The sequence below is a fragment of the Eriocheir sinensis genome, chromosome 22 (assembly GCF_024679095.1).
Source record: "Eriocheir sinensis breed Jianghai 21 chromosome 22, ASM2467909v1, whole genome shotgun sequence".
Lineage (NCBI taxonomy): Eukaryota > Metazoa > Arthropoda > Malacostraca > Decapoda > Varunidae > Eriocheir > Eriocheir sinensis.
Genome location: NC_066530.1, coordinates 13,283,724 through 13,304,622, shown reverse-complemented (window position 1 = coordinate 13,304,622; position 20,899 = coordinate 13,283,724). Strand labels below are relative to the sequence as shown.

Genomic DNA, 20,899 nt, shown 5'->3' with positions numbered 1-20,899 from the left:
ACATATTTTTTTGGCTGTTGTTGCCCCCCCCCAAAAAAAAAATATATAGCCATTTCTCATTTCTTCGCCACCAAGTTTCATATCAGACTCGATGGGACATATTCTTCGGTGTTGTTGCCCAGAAAAGAAACTGAACAAACAACAGAATCAGGTTTTACTCTATGAAAAAGTATATAGTTCTCATTTCTCCTCAACCAAATTTCATATCAGTGGCGATGGGAGATAAATTACCTGTCCGAGGCGAGAGGGATTTTTTGGTCTTGCTACTTAGGAAAGGTACAACAAAAAGAAACAACAGCATCGTTTTACTTTACGAAAATAATTTATTGAGAAGTATGGCAACTGCGAACAGTGTATATTGTGATGGTGGTGGAAATACGCACAATAGTAGAGGAACGCATTACAACTATCTTACGGTAGAGTCACTCCTCCGAGGAAAGAAGGAATTACAAAATAGACTTTGGCAAGAGACCTTCATTACGCCCACGAACCACGGACACAGGAAGCAGCAGCGGCGGCGATAAGGGGGACAAGGACATAAAAAAGGGCAAAATAGTACAAATCCCACGATACCCACAATCCCCTCCGTTTTTATCAATAATTGGATCGAAGAGAAAAACTTGACCATACCCATAAATTTCACTGCAAACTCCACACTAACATTTTCTGAAGTGGGTAACAGACAAATGCTGGATAACTTAAAAATAATACCCAGAGTCCCCATTTAAGGATTCCTTGTGGTTCGAAGACAAATATTAAACCATACCCATAAATTTCACTCCATAGGTCTTGGTAATATTTCCTGAAGGTTGTGGATGACAGACAACCGCTGGATAAGTCTCAAAAGACCCCAAAACGCCCCTCGTATCCTTAGCATTTACGGATTGCAAGTAGTTCCAAGACATACAGTGGACCAATATTCATAATTCATCCCCATACGTCTAATTAACATCTTCCTGAAGGTTACGGATGACAAACGATGGATAAGTTCAGTAATACCCAGAATGTCCTTAGTTTTCTTAGAATTTATGGCTTGCAAGTGGTACCAAGACAAACTTAGAACCATACCCACAAATCGTTTTCCAATCTCAGTGTTCTGTTGAAGGTACTCCCACAAACACATTACCTTATAGCTCCTCCTTATATGCTTAGGTCCTGCTCGTAACGCCCACATCTCCTTTGTGTCTCTTATGATATAAAAGCCAGTAGGGGGAGAGTCCGTTCAAGTTCCAGCGTCAACCTCACCGCCCTCTTTGTCTTTGTAACCTAACTTTCACGGAAGGTTACATAGGGAGAGACACTGTACAGGTCCCACCAATCCCACCGTTTCCTTCACCTTGGTAACTTATTATACACGAAAGGGCGAGAGTGTGTGCAAGTCCAAACTATCTCACAATTCTCTCGGAGGGTGAGTTTCTGTATACCGCCAACCCCACCGTCCTCGTCATCTTGGCAACAACATTCACGAAGGCGAGAATCTATACAAGACCAACCAACTCGTCTGTGCAAGTCCCACTCTCCTCACTGTCCTTTTCGCCTCGTTGACCCGACATGGAAGACCAGCGGGCGACGGACAAACGCCGTACGAGTCCCACAAGTCCCACACTCCGTTACGCTAACACTTAAAGGCACTGGCTGGGGAGGGCGGGGACAGGGACACGATCTTGACGCCCTGACCTTCGCACGCTCCTCCCCTGGGCTGTGGCGGCTGCAGGAGAGGTTCGCAAGAGGACACCACCACCTCGGAGCTCCCCCGGTGCGTGGCGTGGACCAGGGTGGCGGTGACGGTGAGGGGGACATGGGGGACTGGCGGGGCGCTGGCCGGACGACTTCCCTTGGACGCTGAAGTCGCCGGCGTCTGTGTCCCCGCCGCGTGTCACGACTCCAGCATGTGCGCCACCTCGCGGAAGCCACCGAGGAACTTTGCACTGCCGCTGCAGCTCTCCAGGCCTGTCATGGGGGGAGGGTGTTAAAGGGGCATGCTAAGCTCTTGGGACCGTATCCTCAGACACCATGGCTTTCACACCAACGTTTGATAAGGCTTTCGTAGAGGTTCTTATGGGTATTTTCATGGGTGGTTTTATGACCCTAGTGATAATATGACAAGGCTTCAGCACCATGAATATGATAAACACTCATGAGAACCCGACTCATCTCCATTGTGGCCTTGGGAGGTCTTTGTTGTGAGAGCCGAGAGCGTCTGAGAATACGGGCCTTAGACTATGGAAGCACTCACAGCCGTTATCACTAGAGTGCAAAATGACTGTCCAAATACTCAGGTCTTCTTAATTACCCCTAGCGGAGTTCGTTCTACTGTATGGATAATGGTGGTTCTTTCAAGGATACTCAAGATAAACACTTAGATATTTCAGGATATATTGAGGATGACTCAACTGATATCACAAGAGCTCCGATATCTATATGGAGAAAAGGTCTTCGCTTGGCATTCAGGGTAACACAAAATATCGTTATTGACCATTCAAGAAACCCACAAGAGGAACCATAAGAATCTGAGTCTTTCAAGGAACAAAAGAACCACAATGAGTCCTCACGTTGAGTAAGACTTCTGTACATCCGGACGATCAGTATTTTACGTGACTGAAGGACTCCCGACTCGCCTACTGGTTCTTTATGCTAGCTCTGTGCAAGGGACTGTCATATTTTAATGGAACCAGAGAGTCTCATTGCTTTAAGACGCCTATGGTTCCCTGGCGCTGGCTGGTGGGGTGTGCATGCCTGGGAGTGTAGCATGCCTGAAGAACGCTGGAGGCATTCTTACAAGAGGAGAGAGAACCAGGGGATGAACCTTCACCCTCGTAGGCGTAGTTCCTCAGGTCGTCCCCCGTCGGCGTGGCTGACCCCACACCCTTGCTCTCCAGCCGCGCCTTCTCCCCGCGGCACGTCACGCCCACTCCCCGCCGCGCCCCGCCGTCCACCACCACCACTGCCGCCGTCGCCGCCGCTCCCTGGGTCCCACCGCGCCGCTGCTCCTCCACGCTGCTGGTTTCCGACGTGGCGTCCACCTGCAGCACATCCACATCTGCAGCAGAAGACGTGCCCTGAGTTTCGCCCGTCAACCTCAAGACATGCAGCGACAAGTTCAACATTTTCTGGCTAGCTACAAACGTCTCTGATTTTTTCTCTTAATTGAAGACATATTACAGTGGAGGTTTGGCTAAGGACAAATTAATAATGTTCCGTTAAAACTGTGATTTAGAAATACCGTGGCCTCTCTAGACTGTAAGCGTTCATCCGAATGGAGCTACAGAATGCAGGGATGAGTTACCGGCAATGTTGGGGTTCCTGGCCCAGGCTGGCTGACCGTTGGCTCTGGGCGGCTTGAGCAACTGCAGCTCCAGCAGGTTGGGTGTGTGGCTGCACGGCGGCGACACTTGTCCCTTGCAGTCCACGGTGGTGTCCTTGGCGTCTGCCATGCCCCTGCGCAGCGCGGAGCGGCGGTGGTGCTGGTGGAGCAGGAAGGCGCACACCAACACTGCGGGGAGGGAAGGGGACATGTGCAGGCCATAAAACATTGAACATTGATCTAGACTGTCAAGGAAGGCAACATACTCACGCTAGGAAAGGTGGCCCGTGACCTTGTCCTTGGTACTCACGCACGAGGAAGATGCACCACACCACGATGGTGACCAGCACGCCCACGGGCAGCTTGAGGGAGGTGTGGCCCACGTCAGGCAGCTGGCAGTGCTGGCCGCTGAACCCCGCCGGGCACGAGCACACGTACCCTGTGTGGGGATGAACAACCACTGTAATACACACCGCGACACCCTGACCGTGACCTATGTGATGTATGAGTCACGTGACATTCCCCAACATGCCGCGGCCTCGAGCGTCACCTGGCTGGGTGTTGAAGCAGGAGCCGCCGCTGAGGCACGGCCGCCACGCACACTCGTCCTCGTCCTCACACGTCACGCGGCTCCGGCCCAGCACGCGGCCCTCGCCACACCTGAAACACACCTCATCAGTCCCTAAACTGTCGTAACACACACACACACACACACACACGGGGAGACGGATGGACAGTCTCCTTAAATAAGACGTGCTCCCTGTCCACCGAGCAGTGAATGGGCGCCGGATTGTGTCCCGCCCTCTGGCTGTGTGGCTGTGATGTGAGGCTCCACCCGCGCCCAAAGACCCTTCACCTGAACGCCAAGCTTGTTCAGGTACGGTGCTGGCTGGGGATCGCGAGCTCAAAGCGTGATCAGACCATGGGGAATGAATGACTTACCCGCAGTGGTAGGACCTCCAGGTGTCGACACAGGAGAGCGGCGGCCTGCAGGACACGTTGGTACACGCAGACGGGGCGCCGCAGCCTCGCTCCACGCCCTTGAACGCGCTCGCTTGGCCCCAGGGCGTGTTGTTCACCGCGGGGGGGAGAGGGGCGCTGTGGCCTGAGATGCGTAGGTCGTCGATGCAACCTGAGGAAGGAAGAGTAATGCTTGTGAGGAGCTTCTTCTTCTTCTTTTGACCTGTAACGCTTTGTATCGCTTCTTAGGTCCTCCTCCTCTCGTTCCTCCCTTCTTATTCACACACCTTCCTTCTCAGTATTATGTTATTTTCTAACCTGAAATAAAGTCACTTGTTCTCAGATGCTTTCGACCCTCACAACAAATATTTCCACACGCCACAGAAGAGATTAGTTGGGTTCTCATGAGTGTTTTCTTTTACATTCATGGTGCAGAAGCCTTGTCAGACGATCACTAGGCTCATAAAACTACTCATAGCAATACCCACAACCTCTACAAAAGCCCTGAAATGTTTGAAACTACGAGCCCTGGAACAGATGATTACATGATCTGCATTGTCCTATCCCCTTCTTTACCTTCACGGAAGTCGTTGTGTACTTTGAACATGGTGGCCCCGACGTACTCCGGTGACCCACCCACCAGGACGCCCTCAGTGCCGTCCATCTCCAGCAGCTGCCGCCCCTCCAGCACCAGGGACGCGTTGTACAGGTCGCCGTCCCCGTCATCCACCGACAGGAAGGTTGCCGACCCGTACCTGTTGAGGGAAAGTGGACCAAAAGCAGGTCCCTTGTAATGTAAAGTCATACGAGCTGAAGAGTGAACGGGGAGCAGACACGAGCCTTAACGAGGAAACGAAAGGATAGGAAGGGCTTATGAATGGAAAAGTGGAAGATATGCACATTAGCTCTTCCTACACGAAGGCTTGATCATTCGAAAGAAGAGATAGTCGTGAGAGGAATGAAGGATAAGCAGATTTACTAGTCTCACATATGAAGATGCAAGGATATGATAGTCTTATGATATCTGGAAAAGGAGTAAAGACAAGCAAGTTAGTCATATAGGATACACTATGACATGAGGGTTTTACGAGGAATTGGTGTGGAAAAAGAGGATGCAAGCAGATTCAGCCGTCATACAGGAGGGTTCATAAGGATATAATGGTCTTGCGAGGAACTAGTCATGGGACACTCACTATTCTTTTGTTCAGTCTTTGTTCGTTCTCCTTTACATTATAACAAAAAAATAATTAAATCCTACGTCTATATATACCAAGTCAAGTCATACGCAGGTTTGTGGGAGGAGACACGGCAGAGGCGTGGTTTATGCGTGACGTTGCTTGGAGCCGAACTAGAGAAGGTAGAAACAGGGATTTAGAGCAAACGAAGAAAGGCGGACTAATTTAAATCAATCATTTTAACATGAACTCCCTCACACCCCACACCGCCGTTTGTAGGCACTGGAATTAGTCACGCAATAGCACAATAAAAGGGCATATTTTTTTCATCAGTGGCTTGCCTGAACGCGCTGTGAAAGAAAGTAAGCATGCACATCCAAAGTGTACACACGGCCGCAACTTTAATCACCCCTGAACTGTCTTTTTTTTTTTCCCTTCAAGTGACGTCATCCCGCTGCTCCGCCCCCAAACCGCCCCCTGCGCGGTACCGGTCGCAGTTTTGAAGCAGGATGACTTGACTTGGTATATATAGACTTAGAATCTTAGATTAAACCCTTCTGTTGATATTCAGCGCGGAAGGTCGAATCAGTGGCTAAATTTATGCCTCATCCGTACTGAATTTTGTTTTGCTCCTTTTTTTTCTTTCTCTGGCTCTCTCGCGCGCCATTCCAAAGTCCGTGACGAACAGCCGGGGAAATAACGCGTAAAATCCGGCTTTTTCCTTTATTTTACCTAATGCTCCGAGCTGCCTCATCCATCGCCGGGTCCGAACTTAGGAAGCCCAGGACGAAAAACACCCAAGTTCCCCTAGGCTCAAGTTTTGCACATTTACAAAGCGCATTGGGCTCGACAGAACCGGCCTAGGTCGGCAAATATTTAGGGGAGGTTGGGAGGTGTCGTAGTGACCCTGGGACGATATAATATGAACAATGTCTTTTTCTTCAGTGTTTTAGGGGGCTGGTTAGGCCATGGGACCACGGCCTCTATAACCCCAGAAGTTACTTGTGGCTGTCGCTGTTGAGATATGTCCCTGGGGCAGGGGCTAGATCTTGCCGAGCTGGCCAGACTTCTGCAGGAAGGTCTGTGTACACTTGAAGGCTTGGAAACCAGTGTTGGGGCTGAGGGTGTCGCTGCCCAGCAGGTCCTCTAGAATTGGCCTTTAAATGTGGAGTCCGTTCTTCAGCACCCCCTTGATCTTGATCTTGATCTTGATCTTTGAAGGAGGTGCTTGGTCCTGGTCTTGCCACGGGCTCCCCCACTACTGTGTTTTGCTTCATCACAAAGTAAAGTGAAGTTTAGTGGAATTACACATTGCAAGTATATCAGAGAATTCACTTTATTTTTTAAAACTACTCAATTTAACGTAGATTTACAGAGAGCGGCGTCGATTGTTGAAATGTCAGTGGTACATATTTGCCGCTTGGCACCTCCTGTCGACGCGGGACGGGTAAAGGTAAACAAACAGTAACGGCGCGGCGTTTGAAATGTGCCTCAACCACCGCCCCTGCGAGTGTTGCTGCCCAGCGCTGCCTGGACCTTGGCCTTGACCGTGTGTGTCGCGGGAACACTTAGTGCGTGGAAGTGTGTTCAGGCCACGGCTCTGAGGTGTGTGGACCCCTGCGTCAGGTGTAACAACGCCTGCCCCCAGAGAACGCCGCCCACCAAGGCAAGGTAAAGTTGTGGCATTCATCACACCCGCGCCAGGCTGCGGCGATCATGTCACCCTGGCTCTCGAGGCTGTGGCCTGTGGTGGGTGCCAACGCCTCACCCCAGGACACAGGGCCACCACCGGGTTGCCACATTTTACCTTCCCTAGGTGGTCCCAGGCACCCATTTGTTGACCAGCCCCTGAGGGCTACTACACATAGCCCCATGACTCTGGCATGGCCACTGGACATGCTGTATTGCCCACCCCTGCCCAGCACCATGCTGGACTTTTACCCATACAGATAGATTGTGATGGCAGAGGGTGTATTGTGTTCAACAAAAGATCTACATTATATTTTTCAAGTATTCTCTAAGATAAATCCCTTCCTTTGAGGGAATACATATTTTGTTTGTATAAAAATCATTAAGTTCTTATTAGAAACTACCTTAGACACAAAAGCATCCAAGAAAAGAAGCTTATATTTTCCTTAAGCTTGTAAAGCAAGCAGTATATAAGGATATCATAATTATCTTTCATAATTAATGAATTTATATAATCATACTTTGCATAGCATGAATTGACTCCCCCAACAGTTATCATGAGTCATGCAAAACTTTTAAATGTCATCAAGAGGATCCTAACCTAATTTCCAGCCAAATGTTTTCCTTGTCCAATCACAGTGTGTCAATACTACTACAGTTTACTGAGTCTTTATACCTCCTAGCTTCTGCATATACTTCATAATTATCAAACAGCTAAAGAATGTGTCCTGAGAAGACATTCCTCAATGTGCACTTTGGTAAATTATTTTACATAAATATAACTGACAGGTGTAACAAATGGTGGTGTGAGTGGCATAGGAAAACACAGGCTGTAGCAGCTGTACCATATTTCTCTAACGTCTGGATGAGTTTCTATGAAGACTTTGTCGGAACATTATAGAAATATTGTACAGTTGCTTCACCCTGTGATACCCTACACCACTCACACCACCTATGAAAATGACTGGATATTAATTGGAATGTTGAAAAAATGTATGATTCTATTAACCTTCATTGAATAGATTTGATGAGTATACCTTTATTTACTTGTGCTCTTAGAATACAAATGAAGCAGTGGCACCATTTACTTCATGTTATTTATGGCTTAAGGTAACAGCACTAGGATAGCTGATAATAAGTCAGTCTCCTAAAGTTATCAATATGCGGTTATAGGTTTCTGATTTGAAGGGATTTGGTTGCTTTATGTTACTCATTTCATAGGGCATGGCTGTTCATCAAGCCTTGCTTTGATGTGAATAGCTATTCATTATTTATTAAGCAGACCAGAAGGCGATAAGCTTAGCTCTGATAGTTTGCTATTGGGTGATGGGTGACTTTCCCTAGCTGTATTAGGTTACTACTATTTTTTAAGGGTTACTATCAGTTAGGTTAATTTGTGGTTCTTTTCATTCATGAATATACATTTTAACTAATTAAGTGGTGATAGGTTACCATTTCAGCTTGATAGGTTACCATCCGTTTGGTTGGATTGATGTCGGAGCTTCAGTCTGGCTCATTTTACTTTATATCAGCAATGTATCCCTTACTAGAAATCTTATTGATAACTTTACTGCTCTAACTTTACTGTTTCATTAAACACACTGTGTCGTGTAGACATGAAGTGCTTTGAGTTGATTTGGGCACTTGGTCATCAAGCTTCCCAATCAGTGCCTACTTAATATCAGTGTCAGCCAATCCTGCAACCCAAGTGATCCGCTGTAACCCGTCAAAGGAACTAATTTAATAGGGATAGGTTTCTGATTTAACGTCTATGTTTGTACATTAGTAATAATAGGATATACTTAGTTTTGATGGGCTACTACCATAATTAAGCAGCAATAGATTACTGACAGGAACATTAGGTTAGAGTCTAGGCTGACCTGTTAGTTTAGAAATAAATAATTTTCATATCTTTTTCCTTGACAACATATTCAGTTAAGGTACATATATTTTGTCCCTCAACTCTAACATGAAGGTGCTAATGTTGAATTTGGAGGTGGAGAGTGACCCTACACAATTGTTTAGGTTACTTTTTTTTTTTCATCAAAGGACCCGGCTCAAGGGCAACAAAAAGAGTGCCGTACAAAAAAAAAAAAAAGCCTGCTACTTGGCGCTCCCACAAAAGTAAAAAGTAAAGAGTAGCCAAAAGAGAGGTTAATTTCGGATGGTTAGTTTAGACTGTTGAATTTATTTGGTTATAAATATGGTTAGGTTGTTTGATAGGAAGAGCTTAGGCTACTTTGTTTTCTGTTAGCTATTTGTACTTAGTGAAGTTTGTTTGGTTTATGTGGTCTCTTGGTGGGTGATGAGGCTCAAGTGTCGTTAGTCATTAATTGGACCAAGCCATTAATCAGGAAAAGTTGTCATGCATTTTATGGTGAGAGATGCCCTCCAGAGTCCAACACAAGGCTCCAGTCCTGGGTGGTGTTGCTTCCTCTTCGATGAGTGGTGAAGTTGGCTTTTTATAGATTTCCCTTAACCCGGTAGCAGCGGGGATCATGTTTCTTAATGGTCCCTCTTAGCGAGAAAAATGAGAAAAAATCACCCCTCACACAAACCATTTCATAATATATATCAACGCATTTGTGATCAGATTATGTATCATCTATTTTTGGAGGTTTATATCATGGCACAAATTTGGCCCGTCGCTGCTACCGGGTTAAGTCTTCTGCCTGGAATATGATTACTTTAGGGGGACTCAAACTGAGGGAAATATGTCAGTTAACCAAGACTCTGCCATCTGTGTGATTTAGCTACATCCGTGGAAACAGTAAGGTTGGGTTACTCTAATTCAAGTTCTTAGGTTACTGTCATTTCAGGAGTTTGTGAAAAAAAAAATCACACCAAATAAAGTAACCTGATCTCTCCATGCATAAAATAGCATTACTGTATAAGATAAATTAACCAAACTAAATAAAGTAACCTAACCTGTCCAAATAAAATTATATAATGTAGTAACCCCACCAAGCAATGAGTGTTTTCCATTGACACAGCTAACTCACTCACAGGGGTGGATAAGGTTTGTTTGGTGCATACAAGGTCACCCAGGGTAGCTATAGTTCCCCCTGAAGTTATCTAGGCAGAGGACCTGACACAGATACTCAAATCTATCTGGACACCTCTGCTCCCGAAATTAACCTCTCTTTTGGCCACCTCTTTGGATTCTTTTTGGGAGCAGCGAGTAGTGGGCTTTTTTTTATTATTATTTTTTTTGTGCCCTTGAGCTGTCTCCTTTGTTGTAAAAAAAAGAAAAAAAGAGCCAGCTTCAGCATCCACCCCAGCAGCACCAACACAGTCTCTGGGGTGGCAGCTCCTTTCAGTATTTGCCGACACAGGCCAACTCCCCCGGGCGTAATGCGTTTTTAAATAATACCTTCAGATTGACCCTTGGATAATCTGGTTGTTGTTCGTCCTGGGATTGCTTTGGAAGTATAGATGCTGGGCTCTTTTAAGGCGGCATGTCATCCTCTGTAATCTTTTAAGCTCCGATTTCCATCACGTTTGACTTTTTTGTTTCAAATAGTCAGTAAGAGGATGCAAGTTAATGCTTTTGCTTATATGTTTATTTATTATTATTATTATTATTATTATTATTATTATTATTATTATTATTATTATTATTATTATTATTATTATAGGTAATAATTTGTTGCACCTTTAATTTGAGATCCTTATTGACATTGTATGAGTGGTCGGTGCCTTGTCCCTTTGGCGGCCCACTGGGTGGCGGCGAGGGTGTGCCAGTGATCGTCGGTAAGGCTAGGTTAAGTTATATCAGGTCAGGTGAGGTCAGGTTAGATGATGTCAAGTGTCTTATGTAGGCCCACCTACCTGGTGGCGGCGAGGGCGTGCCATCGGCCGTCGGTGAGGGCGGCGCGCGACAGGCAGAGCGAGGCCGGTGGCCGCGGGTGGAGGTGCAGCACCGCGCACAGGCGGCCGCCCACCAGCTGCACGGACCAGCTGTCCCGCCCGTGCTGGGACGACAGCACCACCAGCTCGCCGCGCCGCCTCAGCGTGCGGAACCTGCCGAAGGAGGCGCTGAGAGGGTGTGGCGGCGACGACAATTATAACACAGAGCGCCGTGAGGCGCCGCTCCTACCTGAGGCTGATGGAGGTGGTGTAGGCCAGCGGCGAGAAGGAGAGCGCCAGCTTGACGTAGCTGTTGGGCAGGAAGGCGGCGGGCGTGGTGGGCGAGGCGCAGCCCGACCCGCCCCACCCCGGCTGACACTCGCACCGTAGCGACCCCGGCGACCCGCGACACCTGCGGGCGAGACAGTGCTTATACACAACACACCCTTCGCTGGAGGGGGAAGGAGAGGCTGCTGCTGAAGACACAAAGCGATAATTCTTCACTTCAGCGTTACGAGGGACGCGATAAAGAACAAACACGAATAAACGCACACATTTTTCAGGAAGTGTTGAGGGGCAGAGGACACGGCGAGACAGAGACAAAGGGGAGAGGAAAAGAGGAAGCGACATGTTAAGAGGGAGAGGAAGAAGAGGAGGAAGGAGCATCTATAGAGCATAACGAAACAAAAAAGATAAAGAAAAAATAAAGAAAAAGAGAGAATGAAGAGGGAGATGATGAGGAAGAACCGGAGGAGGATGAAGGAGCATCTACAGAACGTGAGAAAAAAAGAGGGAGGAAAAGAAACAGAGAAAAAGAAAGAGGGAGAGGAAAGACAAAGAGCATGAAGGAGCACAGAGCATCCCGTAATTAAGGAACTTTATGAAAACGGAACACAAGACAGAAATAAAAAAAAGAAAAAAGAAAAGAAAAAGGAGACAACCAGAAAATGAAGAGAGACATGAAGTACGAACACCGACTACTACTTCAACCTATTCCTCGAGGCTCAAGTGTTAGTACAAGCACGGGGGGGAGAGAGTGGGGGGGGGGAGAGGAGAGAAAGCAGAATCACGTTACGGGGGAGAGCTGGAGAGTCGCGACAATCATACAACCCCCTTCGTGTAACTTCTTTCCTAATTAACACGCTGACTGGGCCATTCACGCGAGCCTGCTTCTTCATTACGGGCGAGATGACGTGTGTGAGGGGAGTAAGGAGGAGCGAGGAGGTGAGTGCAAGGGACGCAGAGGGAGAGAAGAGCGAGGAGTGGCGTGGAGTGGAGGGGAGTGAGGAGGGAGAGAATGCAAGTGTGTGTGTCCCCCTCTCTTAGATTTTATAACGCTGGATATTTTTTCTTTCTCAGTCTTTCCTCCCTCTCTCTCTCTCTCTCTCTCTCTCTCCTCTTCTTCATTTCCTTCTCTTGCTTGTCGTCCCCTCCCTCCCTCCTCATTTACTGCTACCTGGTGATGATGTTTTGTTTTGTTTTTTTGTTTGTTTACCTGGTTTAGATTTTAGATACCTGTTTTTTTTAGTTGGTTTTGTGTCCTTGAATATTTTTTTGTTTTGGTTAACTGATGATTTTTTGTTTTGTTTTTTCGTTTCCTGTTTATCTAGCTTGATTTTTTTTTATTATTTGTGTTTAATTTTGAGTTGATTTTTGTTTAGTTTAGTAGATTTGTTTTTCTTTTCCTGTTATTTTTTGTCTTACTTTCTTTTTTGTTAGGCTACTTTTTTTTTTAAGTTTATTCACGCTTATTCATTCATTTTATTCATTCATTTTCTTTCCTATTCATTTAATTTTAGTCTCGTTTATTCATATCATTCTTATTCTCTTCCATTTATCAGTGTTTCGGAAAGCACTACAGCACACCTGGATTCATAAGATTATAGTTTTCCCAGGTACGGTTTTGTCTCTCTCCGTTTGTACCGTGAATCTAGAGAGAAAACAAAAGAAAAGCGAACAAGAAGTAGGAATGATAATTGTTTGTACTCATCATAATTCTAAGTTAGCGTTGTCTAACTATCTTTACCCTGTTCTTTATAGACGCTTTCTTTTACATGTCATTTTTTTTCTTTTCGTCTCCCCTCTTTCTTTTTTTTCCGTGTAAGTCGTTTGTGTTTGTTCTGAGCGCGTTATTGCTACTGGCCGTGAGTTATGACACGTCTCTCTCTCTCTCTCTCTCTCTCTCTCTCTCTCTCTCTCTCTCTCTCTCTCTCTCTCTCTCTCTCTCTCTACTTTCTTCCTCCCTCCCTTTCTCTTTTTCCTTTCTCTTTCTTTTTTCCTCGTCCTTCATTTTTTTTTGTATCTTTTCATTTTTCCTTTAATTACTTTTCTTCGTTTCTTTCTCTTTCCTTTCCCTTGTTTTATTCTTCCTCCTCCTCCTTCTTCATATTCTTCCTTCTTTGCTTCCCTTTCTTTCATTTCTTCTTCTCTCTCTATCTCTTGTTTTGACTCTTAATCTGCTTTTCTTTCCTTTTTTCTTCCTCTCTTCTCTTTTTTCTTCTCACTTTCTTTATCGGCCTTTGTCTGTTTTCCTTTTATCTCGTTTATCTCGTTTTTTTCTATTAATCCGTTTTAGTCTTTTCTCTTATTCTTTCATTCTTTCTTTTTTTCCCTTCTCTCTTTCTCATCTGTTGTTGTTTTCACTACCTTTGTTTGTCTTTGTATTATCTTTAACTTCTCTCTCTTTTTCTCACTCCCTTTTATCTCTTTTCTTCATCTGTTTCTGTGAGTCTTTTTCTTGTCTCTTATCAGCTGTTTTTTTCTATTATTTCCTCATGTTTCTCTTTTCATATAATCTCTTCCTTCTCTGTATATCTTTATCTACGTATATATCTTTCCCCTTCCTTCTCCCCACTCTCCCCTCCTTCCTCTCCCCCTTTTAAAACAACGCCTACACACACACACACACACACACACACACACACACACACACACACACACACACACACACACTGCAATAGAAAAGACCTTCGATATCAGGTTCAGCGGAGCGCCCCCAGCACCTGCCACCCATTATTTATTGTTATCTGCGCCCCCCGCCGATACCAGCCACGTGTTTGGCCCCATTACTATGCATAAGCCTGCTGCATGAACGCCCAAGTGTATGTTTATTGCCTGCGTTGTGTTGGGGGTGGTGTTGGTTGTGTGTACTCTGTCGCCGGCAGTACATTCTGGGAGGAGACTAACCCTGGATTTGTATTGTCAGTAGTCTATATTTTTTGGTCTGGGTTGTCAAGCTTTAAGCGGCATAATGTTTTTGTTTTGATGGTGTACTGTCTGTTTAAGTTATAGAGGAGGTAGGTTTAAGTTTGTATATATCTAAATTTATATCGTTAGTATGCATTTCCAAGCTTTAAGAATGGGTCTGTGTGTTGTTTTTGTCCTTGATTTGGTTATATTATACTCTTTGCTAAATCAGACTGGACATTAACACTGGATTCGTATGTATCGTCGAGTATCTTAATTTTTGTTGTGTATTTTCTAGCTTTAAGATATGGTTCAGTGTGTGTTGCTGTTATCCTCTGTTTTACTAGTGGTGCAAGAGTTAGCTAGGATATGCACCTCTACTCGTTCTGGTCACTCTTCTTATTCTCTCTAAGTGCTGAGACAAAGTGTAGTGTAGAACTGTCTTTACCTGTCTCTTGTCGTCCTCATTGCTTGAATTTGTACAATTTAAGACCCATAACGTGAAGAAAAAGAGAAATGAGTTGGTTAACATTGCCTACCATCTCGCATACTTCAATCATTCAATCAATCAATCAGTCAGTCAATCATCCTCTCGTCCACCTCTGCTCCACACTGACCTTCCGTGGACGCCGCAGTGGAGGTGGTTGGCCAGGCAGTCGGCGGCAGCGCACCCCGGTGAGCTTCCTCTGCTGAGCACGCCGCTGCCCAGGTCCACTAACTGACGGGGGAGGAGGTGGAAGGGGTCAGGAGGCATTGATAGGATGTAGATGAGGTACTGAGGTGGTGATTAAAGGTAACTTCACATCTTAGCGGCTTGACAGGTGGTTGATTAATGGAGTGCTTGTGAGATGTTGAGAGGTGAAACTGTTTATGATGAAGGGCTAAAAGGTAAATGGTTGAGTTAATAGTGTTTGTGAATGTTCATTTTTTCTTTCACAGTAAATTAAATAGCTCAAGTAAAAAAAAAATAATAACGAAAAAAAAAAAGCCCGAAAAGGTGGAGATGGAGGGAGAGGAATGGTTAAAAGCGTTAATAGTTGCAGATAATAAAAGGTTAGTAGGTTGATCGTCAGTATTTGTAAGGTGGATGAAGATACCAATGAAGGGTTGATAGATGGTGTCGATGAAGGGTTAGTGGGTTTAAGAGTTACGGGTTAATACGTAGGTAGGTAAAGGGTCAATAGCGTTTGTGTGCCAGAAGGAAATGAAGGTGTCAATCATGGCTCAATAGGTCTTGGCTTCAATGCACTTCTTTACGGCTGCTGAAGGTGTATTGCGTTCATGTGTGTGTGTGTGTGTGGGTGTGGGTGTGTGTGTGTGGGTGGGTGTGGGTGGGGCTGGAGCGGTGGGCGATAGAACACTCAACCAGGAAGGGCATACTGGCATATCAGTGCTTCGGACACGTTTTCTTTCGTTAGGGCTGAATAGACCATGAAGGTAGAAATTCTGCCTCCATAGATTAGACAGTGGCCGCAGTTCGCCGCAGGTGAATTCGGCGAGGTCATGCATGGTATTGTGTGGACTTGTGAAGCGTCTTGTTTTTTTTTTTATGGAAAACTTGTGTATGCGTACGAAGGCTTCTTGAAGGAAGAGCAATCACCATATCTATTTGTGGCCGCCAGCGCCGCCTGACTCACCTTGCCGTTAACTCTAAGGTTCCTGATGCAGCCGCGGAAGTGTGGGGGGCGTGGCGGCGCATCCTTGCTCCCCTTGAGTGTAGGCAGCGGATGCACCAGCCCGCCCACCTGCAGCACCCCGCCGGCGTTGAGGACGCGGGCGCCCCTCGGCAGCCTAACGGCGCCGCGACACGCGTGGGCGTCGGGCAGGACGGGCGTGGAGGTGCTGTTGGTGGCGGCGGGGGGAGGCGTGGGCGGCGGCTCGTCCCAGCGGCCCCCCAGACACAGGTCCACGATCATCTCCACCAGCTGTGTGCGGGAAGAAAGGCATGTGTTATTCGCCACGATCTGATCACTCGCTGGACTCGCGATTGCCCCCAGACACCACCCCACACCCCCGGGACGGAGCGAGGCTTGACCCCCCCGCCCCGCGCCTCACCTCGTCCTTCCAGATGAGGTCTATCCTGTGCCACGTGTCGTCGGCCAGCGAAGCGGAGGAGTTGAGGGCGAGCGTGACGGGGCCGCCGCCCAGGTCCAGCAGCAGCACCGGCCGCCCCTGACGCAGCTCCAGCAGCAGCAGGTCGCGGCGGCCCCGGCCCTGTCCCTGCTCGGCGCCCTGCTGCTCCGGCCCCGCGTATAGCAGCGCCGCCGCCCCCGCCGTGCTCAGCACCTCCAGGCTCACGTGCACCTCGGCGCACGGCGGGAGGGGTGGCACCCACGCCCACGCGCCCTCGGCTCCGCCGCCCTTATGCCCGCTGCCGCCGCCCTCGAAGTGTCTGGCGAGCACCTTGCAGCGGGCGCCTGACGTGCCGTAGGGACAGATGCACCTGGAGAGGGAGGGAGGGAGGCGTCAGTCATCAGGACACGGGACACGGAACACTGACGCGTCCAGGCATCAGGTGTGGCCAGTAATGGATCCAGAGATAAAGTATAAACTCGTGCCTCCCACAGCCGCCAGTACTTGCCTGGTGCCCGTCAGCGTGGGCACGCAGCGGCCGCCGTTGAGGCATGTGTAGGGCGTGCAGGCGGTGTCTGGGGGCGGCGAGGTGTTGTCACAGCCACAGCCCGTCTGTACCTCCAGCCGCGGCCCCACCACGGCCGACGTGTTGGCGTCCACGATGGTGAAGCCGCTGCTGAGCACGGCCCGCGCCCAGCAGCCGTAGGCACACTCGGCGTCCAGCGCGGCGCGGCGTCGGCTGCTGGGCGCCCCCGGCGGCGTGTCCACGAAGTTTTCCTGACACGTGCCCGTCCCCACGGCCGTCACCTCCACGCCCAGGATGCTGCTCAGCTGGAGCGGCGCGGCGGCGCGGGAGGAGGAGAGTTACAATTATGCTTGGAAAGCGGAATTAGGGACATTTTTGCCCCTGTACACAACAATGTCTCTTAAACACACACAAGTTTAATTTTAAAAATACTTGTTATGTTAATTTCAAAAGGCCCAACTATATCCAGACTATTTCTATGGATGTGATCAATAAACAATAACAATCCATTGTTACACATAAATGCCTACATTTAGCATCATACCAAACACCAAGGCGAGGATAAGCCAACACCTGGCTCCCTGGCCCTCACCTCGTCCCGGCGGTAGAGGATGGCGTGGTCGGCGTTGATGATCCCCGGGGTGACGAGCCACACACGGGACACCGAACTGGGAGCGGAGGCCTCGGGGCCGTCCCGCAGGGGCTGCACCCACGCCGCCTCCACCCCAGTCCCCACCCACGCCCCGACCGTCGCCTGGAGCCGCGCCAGCAGGGAAGGCTCGCCCTGCTGGAAACGTGCGCGGAAAGACTGTGTGGGGATGAGACGTTCCTTTTTATCTGATACGAATGTTCGTTTTCATGGAGGTGACGTTTTCTATAATTTTATTTATTGATCTGGAGATGAGATTTTTTTTTCGGGGAGACGACAATGTTGTTATTTTATTTTTTATTGAGACATATTTGGTATGACTTTCGTAGAGGTTGTGTTAGTATTTTCATGGAGGGAGGTAGTTTTATGAACCTAGGGATAGTTTGACAGGGCACCAAGGCACCATGAAGGATAAACGTAAAAAAAACCCATATGAGAAGAACCCGAATAATCTTCTTTGTGGACTTTGGAAATAGTTGTGAGAACCGAAGGCGTCTGAGAATATGGGCCAGACTATCATTAGGTTACGTTAGGTTAAGTCAGGTCAGGTCAGGTCAGGTCAGGTCAGATAATACGGTCCTGAGCCTCACCTTGTCGGGCTTGACCAGGTAGCTGGGGTCCACGGCCAGCGTGAGGGGCGTGGCGTGCTTCACGTCCTCGGGGCTCATGGTCTTCACCTGCACCGTCACGTTGGCCTTCACGCCGAACTGACCCTGGCTGTCGTCGCTCACCTTGAAGCTCAACTCGTACCTGGGGAAAGATTTAGGGCCAGCGTTACCAGATTATCGTACACAGCCACGCAGCACATTATATTTTCCGGTTTCTGACTCACAGCTATCGTAAACAAACACCAATAGGTAACGCTTTTAACGGAAGTCGGTAAATATAAGAGGCTGAGTAAGACAATCTGGCAACGTTCCTTTAGACGGCGGCAGTATTTGAAGAACACCTCCACCCAAAATAAATCGTTTATATACATGTAGTCACTGCCGACCTTAGGACCGTAGCATAAAAATAGTTACGCCGCATAATAGATGTTTTAAATGTCATCTATATATATATATAAATTCTAGCGCAATCTGGAAGTGTTTTTATTTATTTATTTATTTATTTTTTTTTACAACAAAGGAGACTATTTCCTCAAGGGCGAATTGAGATGCAAGATTTCGATGCGATAGATTTGGTTAGTTTATCATTACTCCGCAAACCCACAAGAAAAAGAGAGAAAAAGAGGCAACTGAAAGAGTGTAGAAAAAAAGCCCGCCACCCACCGCTCCGTTGTTATATTTCTGCCATACAAAGCTGACTGACTGAATTTTGGACCTTCTGTATATAGTTTCACCGCCTCACCTTTGTTGCGCTATTTTGAGAAGACAATTTTTCCTCCTTTTTTTGAATGGATTTGGGAATAATGATAGACTAGCCACACCTAACCTGACCTCTCCTAGTTTAGTCTAACACTGAAGCCTAGTTCGTATACCTAGGGAAAGATTAATGGCCTCGTTGCTTCACTTTCGTTGTTGTTTTGGAGTGATTATTTTTTTTCTCCTGTTTTGTGAGTTTTGGGGAGTTTTTTTTTTATGTAAAGGAAACAGCTCAAGGGCAAAAAAACAACAAAACAACAACAACAACAACAACAGCAACAGCAAATGATCAACAAACCTAACTTAATGTATTCTAACCTTGCTTTACCTTAAAAAAAAAAAGAAGTAACGCCGCCTCAGTTTTTTTTCCATTAGTTAGGACAAAAAAAAAAAAAAAAAAAAAAACTACCAATGATCAACAAACCTAACCTATCGTATTCTGACCTTGCCTTACCTTAAAAAAAGAAGTAACGCTCCCTCAGTTTTTTTTCCCTTCCTTTTGTACGTTTAGGGAATATCGATAAACTGATCACAAAAAAGGAGAAAACAACAATTGATCAACAAGCCTAACCTATCGTATTCTGACCTTGCCTTACCTTAAAAAAAAGAAGTAACGCTCCCTCAGTTTTTTTTCCCCTTCCTTTTGTACGTTTTGGGAATATCGATAAGCTGATCACACAAAAAAGGAGAAAACAACAATTGATCAACAAACCTAACTTATCGTATTCTGACCTTGCCTTCCCTTAAAAAAAAAAAGAAGTAACGCTCCCTCAGTTTTTTTTTCCCTTCCTTTTGTACGTTTAGGGAATATCGATAAACTGATCACAAAAAAGGAGAAAACAACAATTGATCAACAACCTAACCTATCGTATTCTGACCTTGCCTTACCTTAAAAAAAAATAAGTAACGCTCCCTCAGTTTTTTTTCCCTTCCTTTTGTACGTTTAGGGAATATCGATAAACTATCACACAAAAAAGGAGAAAACAACAATTGATCAACAAACCTAACCTATCGTATTCTGACCTTGCCTTACCTTAAAAAAAAATAAGTAACGCTCCCTCAGTTTTTTTTTCCCTTCCTTTTGTACGTTTTGGGAATATCGATAAACTGATCCATCGTAACCTAGTCTAATCTCGCAGCTTCACTCATGCCTTTGGAAAGATTAAGTGACGCTCCCTCACATTTGTTGCGTTACTTCGGTAAATGATAGGTAACTTTTTTCCCTCTGTTTTGTGGGTTTTGAAAATAGTGATAAACTGAACCTTTCGTAATCTAGTTTAATCTTGAAGCTTTACTCGTATCTGTGAAAAGATTAAATGACTTGCCGCCTCACCTTTGTTTTGTCGGTTCGGGAAATGACAACTTTTTTATTCCTTTTTTGTTGTGGGTGTGGGAAATAATGATAAACTAAACGAACCTAAATTATCGTAACGTTGTCTAGTCCTAGAAAATAGTAACGTTGCTTAATTTTTGATTCGTTAGTTTGGAATGATAACTTTTCCGTCTTTTTTTTTTGGTGGGTTTGGAAGATATCGATAAACTGACCAAAGCTAACCTAACCTGACCCGATAAACTGACCAAAGCTAACCTAACCTAACCTGAACGATAAAATGATTAACAACCAAACCTGACCTTAACGATAAACTGACAAAAGCTAACCTAACCTAACCCGATAAACTAACTAAAGCTAACCTAACCTAACCCGATAAACTAACTAAAGCTAACCTAACCTAACCCGATAAACTAACTAAAGCTAACCTAACCTAACCCGATAAACTGACTAAAGCTAACCTAACCTAACCCGATAAACTGACTAAAGCTAACCTAACCTAACCCGATAAACTGACTAAAGCTAATCTAACCTAACCCGATAAACTGACTAAAGCTAACCTAACCTAACCCGATAAACTAACTAAAGCTAACCTAACCTAACCCGATAAACTAACTAAAGCTAACCTAACCTAACCTGATAAACTAACTAAAGCTAACCTAACCTAACCCGATAAACTAACTAAAGCTAACCTAACCTAACCCGATAAACTAACTAAAGCTAACCTAACCTAACCCGATAAACTGACTAAAGCTAACCTAACCTAACCCGATAAACTAACTAAAGCTAACCTA

General features: G+C 46.3%; 1 protein-coding gene across 6 annotated transcripts in view; it reads right to left on the bottom strand.

Annotated features, from left to right (window-relative positions):
- Positions 1 to 299: 299 nt before the first annotated feature.
- The window catches only part of LOC127002088 (putative neural-cadherin 2), a 267,960-nt gene continuing 247,360 nt past the window's right edge, over positions 300 to 20,899 (bottom strand). For 2 of the 6 annotated variants that reach the window (XM_050867541.1, XM_050867542.1), the window contains exons 16-29: positions 18,002 to 18,161; positions 17,355 to 17,570; positions 16,745 to 17,067; positions 16,219 to 16,606; positions 15,801 to 16,088; positions 14,781 to 14,881; positions 11,228 to 11,389; positions 10,960 to 11,151; positions 4,841 to 5,019; positions 4,247 to 4,436; positions 3,855 to 3,964; positions 3,615 to 3,743; positions 3,287 to 3,493; positions 300 to 3,040 (exon numbers count right to left, since the gene is read on the bottom strand). In XM_050867541.1, coding sequence (XP_050723498.1) covers positions 2,682 to 3,040; positions 3,287 to 3,493; positions 3,615 to 3,743; positions 3,855 to 3,964; positions 4,247 to 4,436; positions 4,841 to 5,019; positions 10,960 to 11,151; positions 11,228 to 11,389; positions 14,781 to 14,881; positions 15,801 to 16,088; positions 16,219 to 16,606; positions 16,745 to 17,067; positions 17,355 to 17,570; positions 18,002 to 18,161 — 3,004 coding nt within the window. In that variant the 3' untranslated portion in view covers positions 300 to 2,681. The remainder of the gene's footprint in view (positions 3,041 to 3,286; positions 3,494 to 3,614; positions 3,744 to 3,854; positions 3,965 to 4,246; positions 4,437 to 4,840; positions 5,020 to 10,959; positions 11,152 to 11,227; positions 11,390 to 14,780; positions 14,882 to 15,800; positions 16,089 to 16,218; positions 16,607 to 16,744; positions 17,068 to 17,354; positions 17,571 to 18,001; positions 18,162 to 20,899) is intronic. The other 4 variants (XM_050867544.1, XM_050867545.1, XM_050867546.1 and 1 more) reach the window with 4 other exon arrangements.